A 5,647-nucleotide genomic window follows, 5' to 3' on the forward strand; every position below is an offset into this window, starting at 1 on the left:
TTTGGAAAACAATTGGCTTGATAAAAGGGTTAATGTACACAACAATACCGATAGTTTTCCGAGATGTAAAATTTATCCGTGCTATTTATTTGTCGAAAAATGATACTGTGGAACTATATATTGCAATACAAACAGGTATTTAGATCAGTTATATTTTAAATGGATTTTCCTTGAAATTTCCATAGCAGTATTTGCAGGTTCATTGTACCTTAAATTATTGTTTAAACATTTATTATAATATAATTCTTTACGAGGAAGTTGAAAAAATAATCTGAGTCCGACGAATTAGCGAATACAGATTACGGTCAATGTAGTACGATGACAAAAATGAAGTATAATCAAATATAAACAAATATTACAGATGGAAAGTTTGAAATAACGGAAGGAGATAGCGTTGTTGTCACAGGTACAGTGTATGAGACATTGAATCCAGAACAAGAAATGATTCCGACAGATCTATTACCAAAGACTAGTGATGTTGATGAAGATATGACTGCACGAGATATCTACAAAGAGTTGAAATTGCGTGGATACCAGTACAGGGGTTTATTTCGTGGATTAAGGAGTGTCTCTGTTTCGGGAACCCAAGGACATATCGCTTGGAAAAGTAATTGGGAAACATTTATGGACATGATGTTACAAATGCTACTTATCCGATATGACACCAGGGATTTGTATGTTCCAACGAGTATACAAAAATTAGTCATCAATCCAGTGCTTCATGCTTCGAAGCTACGGGAAAGCACAGATAATACAAAAGTTACAACAGATATGGAAAAACGTAATTGACTGTCATTATTAAAAGTCCATCGTCAATTCGTAAATATTATGTAAAAGATCTTCATAATATGAAGCGTATTATTTTATTTGTCTTATTACAGTATTACAGGTACGACTATACAAAGAGATAGACACGATAAAAGCTGGTGGTATAGAAATTCAAGGACCGAAATCTACTCAGATCTCTCGTCGGCAATTAGCCCAAGATGCTGTTATCGAGGAACATACGTTTGTAGCTCACTGTGATCGCACTAATATTTCCTTGAACGAAGCAATTCGGTTATCTGCTCAACTCGTACTGGAAGATCATCAAATTATAAAAGTGCAAGCCGCTGAACTAGTAGAAGATGTCGATGATGTTGAATTAGAATATCTTTCATCTTCGTTGCTACTCGAAGCATTTCGTGATATACCACTGATACAAGTGAATGTCACTCTATTAACATCATCAAATCGTTTCAAGCCAGAAGACTTACCGCAAAACTTCTCAATCAAAAATTTTGAAAAATCATCTTTAGATGACAAAACTTTAATTATTGCTGGATTCAATCTTTTGACCAAACAACATACATCGTTACAGCGACTGTTGCCATTTTTAGGAAAGGGTGGTTATCTGTTGACGCGTGAGAAGTGCGACTTAACTGATTATAAAAAACATTTGGAGCAGTACGAATTAAACGTTATACTCGAAAAACGTACTGATAAAGAACTAATTGTGCTTCTAAAAAAAAAAGTATCGATAAGAGAAAGGACTGTTGTTTACATAAGTAATGATAACTTTAATTGGCTGGAGAATCTAAAGTCGCTTTTGAGCGATGAGAACAAGCTTAACAAAAATAGTAGAATTATAATTGTGGGAGAGAAAAATTTTGAGTGCGGTTTATTGGGTTTTATTAACTGCTTGAGAAAAGAGCCATGTGGCGAATTTGTTAGGGGTGTGCTCCTTCAAGATGAACAGGCACCTAAATTCTCTCTTCAAGACCCCTTCTATCAAGAACAATTACAGAAAGATATGACCATTAATGTGTTGCGATCTAATAAAACTTGGGGATCGTACAGACATTTAAAATTGCCGCGACCCGAAGCCATATCTGTACCTACCGCTCATGTCTGTCAAAGGGTAAATACAAACTTTTTTTAAGTATTGTTCATTATCGTTATAATATTATCTCTTGTTTGTCTTTTAAATGCAAAATTCTACTTGGCAAATGGAAGATCGAATGCTGTCACGAAGCCTTTTAAAATTCTATTCTATATACGTCGTATCATAATACCAAAATTTTATTTCTTCACAGATTCGAGGAAATTTAAGTACATTCTATTGGGTAGAAAATAATTTATCTGTTGTGTCTTGTCGTGAGGATTTAGTGCACGTTGTCTACTCATCTTTGAATTTTAAAGATATAATGCTCGCCACTGGTAAATTGACAATTCCAAATACGAGTTTAAAAGGACGATTGTTTCAGTATGTTCCTCTTGGAATGGAATTCGTGGGTTTCGATGCTAACGGACAACGTATAATGGGAATTCGTGACACTGAGTAAGTAATGCTACAAGAAATTATTGTGCTGTGTAATAAGAACGGACACTAAATAAAAGTTACACTTTCTAGTTGCATAGCAAACGTCGTTACGAAGGATAAAAATCTTTGTTGGAAGATACCCGACGTGTGGACATTTGAAGAAGCGGCATCAGTCCCGTGTGTTTACAGCACGGTTTATTTATCCTTATACATTTATGGAAAAATGAAAAAGGGCGATAAAATACTTATACATTCTGGTACTGGAGGTATTGGACAAGCAGCTATTCATCTCGCTCTTAAAGAAGGATGCGAGGTGTTTACTACCGTCGGCACAAGTGACAAACGGAGCTTTCTTAAGAAAATGTTTCCGATCATTCCGGATGATCATATTGGAAATTCTCGAGATACAAGTTTTGAACACATGGTTATACGCCAAACGAAAGGGCGCGGCGTCGATATTGTGCTAAATTCATTGGCGGAAGAAAAGTTAATCGCGTCTGTTCGATGTTTAGCTCAAAACGGTCGATTCTTAGAGATTGGAAAATTTGATCTTGTATCTAATAATTCCCTGAATATGTCCGAGTTTAATAAAGGAATTAGCTTTCATGGAATTCTACTGGATAATATGTTCACTGGTGATCACAAATATAAATTCCTATTGTTCAAAATGGTAGCCGATGGTTTAAAAAATGGAACAATCAAACCAATTCAAGCAAAAATTTTTCCAAAAACTGATATTGAAGAAGCTTTCAGGTTTATGGCCAGCGGGAAACACACGGGAAAGGTATGCGTGAATAACAACAGAAGAGTTTATTCGCAAATTAAAGCCTTATATAATCTTATTGACATGCATAACGTGCATTTTTGAAATATGATTATTTTTATAGATAATTATAAATATTCATGAGAAGGATGAACCTTTAGATAAGCACATTCTTGCGTATCGTCGCTATTATTGTCTCAAAGATAGGAGTTACATTATACTAGGAGGCCTGGGCGGATTTGGTTTAGAATTAACAGACTGGCTTATATTTCGTGGTGCCAGAAACATTGTTCTGATTTCAAGAAATGGAATAAAAAACGGTTACCAACGTATGAAAGTTCGATTGTGGAAATCGTATGGCGTAAATGTTCTGATCATCAAGAATATCGATGTTGCTGACCTCAAAGATTGCGAATATCTTTTAAGGACTGTAGAAAAAGAAGCTCCGGTGGACGCTATATTCAATCTGGGTGTGGTACTGAGGGATGGCGTCCTCAAAAATCAATCCGCACAAACATTTTCAGAGTCCTTCCAATCGAAGGCTCGTGCAACGCAAATGCTGGACAAACTTTCTAGGAAAATCTGTCTTAACCTTCGACATTTTGTGGTGTTCTCTTCCGTTTCCTGCGGCAGAGGAAACGCTGGCCAGACGAATTATGGCATGGCCAATTCCATTATGGAGAGAATTTGCGAGAAGAGAGTGGAGGAAGGATTACCAGGGTTAGCGATTCAATGGGGAGCTGTGGGTGACGTGGGTCTTGTCGCTGATATGCAGGAGGAGGATAAGGAATTAATCATTGGTGGTACTTTGCAGCAAAAGATTTCCTGCTGTCTCGATGAGCTCGATAAGTTTTTACTTCAAAATCGGCCGATTGTGAGCAGCATGGTCGTAGCTGAAAAAAAAATTGGATGTCAAGGAAATCTGGTAGAAACAGTTGCTAATATTTTAAGTAGGTGCTCCTATGGGAACTTATTCTTTTGCAAATATTTATCATATTTGTTTGCTAGTCTAATTTACGAAAAAAGCGTTATAGTATTGATTAGAATAATTTTATATTCTATATTGTAGACATAAGTGACATAAAAGTTGTAAGTCCAAATTCATCTCTTGCCGAACTTGGAATGGACTCCATGATGGCTGTAGAAATCAAGCAAACTCTGGAACGAGAATTTGATATATTTGTCACAGCACAAGAGATACGAAATCTTACTTTCGCAAAACTCATTAAGATGTCTATTACAAGCATCGGTGACAATGATGTGGATGATGATAAGAAATTTGACATAGAGAAGTCAGACGGTTTAAAACTTTTAGTTGGTATTACATTAAAAAATGAAGACTTTGTTTCCCCAACAGATTTTTCAACTAACAGACAGAACACTACGACTGAAGTATTTCTTATACCGGGTATTGACGGATGTGGTCCTGTATTTAAAACCATAATACCATGTATTAAATATTCAACATCAGTTTTGCATTATACGACAAATAACATCAATTCTACAAATATGATATTGGAAACGACTAATCAACTCACAAACGTATGCAATAATCACATTACTAATTTCATTTTATGTTGATAAAAAATTGTTTTCATTGTTTTAATAGATATAAATTTCATTGAATACTTTTTATATTTTTACAGCATATACTTTCAATACTAACAAATAGAAAAGATTTTGTAATGGTAGGGTATTCCTTCGGATCTCTTATCGCAATTGAAGTAACAAGGAGATTGGAAGCTATGAATTTTAAAGGTCGACTTGTTCTCATCGACGGTGCTCCTGACCTTTTGCGAACAATAATCAAATCTTTTGAATCTGAGTTTGATGATACAAATTTTCAGATTGATGTATTAACTAATATTATGGAAATCTATTCACCAGGAAGTTCTGAAAAGGTAATGCAATCTTTGTTTCGAGACTCACATTAAAACTAGTTTATGGTATATTACATTTCGGTATTTTTATGTGGATCATTATCAATTTCTTCGTTCTGTCTTATGATCTTGTACATAAAAATAGAAATTTATATTTTCGTAGATTTCAATGGAATTGAAAAAATGTGAGAGCTGGAACGAAAGAATTAATATTTTCGCGGAACAGTTCTCAGTTATATATACATATCTGTCACCTGCAAATTTAAAGACGCTTGTTACAACGATTTACAAACATTTATCCGCTCTTCGAGAATATGATCCTTCTACTTTGCCGCCTATTAAGTCTCCCATAACGTTACTAAAATGTATATCCTCGTTTAATATACCAACAATTAGAGAAGACTATGGTTTGAACAAGGTAAAATTTTTGAAAATTTGCTATAATTCGTACTGAATAAATCAACAATATTTTTTGTTAATAATGTATGTATTTATTTAAGGTAACTCAAAATGTGATAAAAATACATTATCTTGAAGATGATCATGTGACGATCTTGAAGAATAAAAAAGTAGTGGCTGCAATTAACGGAGAACTACCATTTACAGTTTGATATTTTAGTTTTTAAATCATATTATATTTAAAAACTTCTCGAAAAGACCTCTATTATATTATATTTTATGTATATATATATATATATATAT

General features: G+C 34.3%; 1 protein-coding gene across 1 annotated transcript in view; it reads left to right on the plus strand.

Moving 5' to 3' along the window:
• LOC108750254 (fatty acid synthase-like) overlaps window positions 1–5,574 on the plus strand; it is a 16,329-nt gene extending 10,755 nt beyond the window's left edge. Inside the window, 10 exon segments of the mRNA XM_018489604.1 lie at window positions 1–135; window positions 362–781; window positions 882–1,900; window positions 2,076–2,320; window positions 2,393–3,086; window positions 3,190–4,015; window positions 4,135–4,607; window positions 4,712–4,966; window positions 5,109–5,363; window positions 5,446–5,574. Of these exon segments, the coding sequence (XP_018345106.1) occupies window positions 1–135; window positions 362–781; window positions 882–1,900; window positions 2,076–2,320; window positions 2,393–3,086; window positions 3,190–4,015; window positions 4,135–4,607; window positions 4,712–4,966; window positions 5,109–5,363; window positions 5,446–5,556 (4,433 nt within the window). The 3' untranslated portion in view covers window positions 5,557–5,574.
• The last annotated feature ends 73 nt before the right edge of the window (window positions 5,575–5,647 follow it).

Source organism: Trachymyrmex septentrionalis, unplaced genomic scaffold, assembly GCF_001594115.1.
Source record: "Trachymyrmex septentrionalis isolate Tsep2-gDNA-1 unplaced genomic scaffold, Tsep1.0 scaffold342, whole genome shotgun sequence".
Lineage (NCBI taxonomy): Eukaryota > Metazoa > Arthropoda > Insecta > Hymenoptera > Formicidae > Trachymyrmex > Trachymyrmex septentrionalis.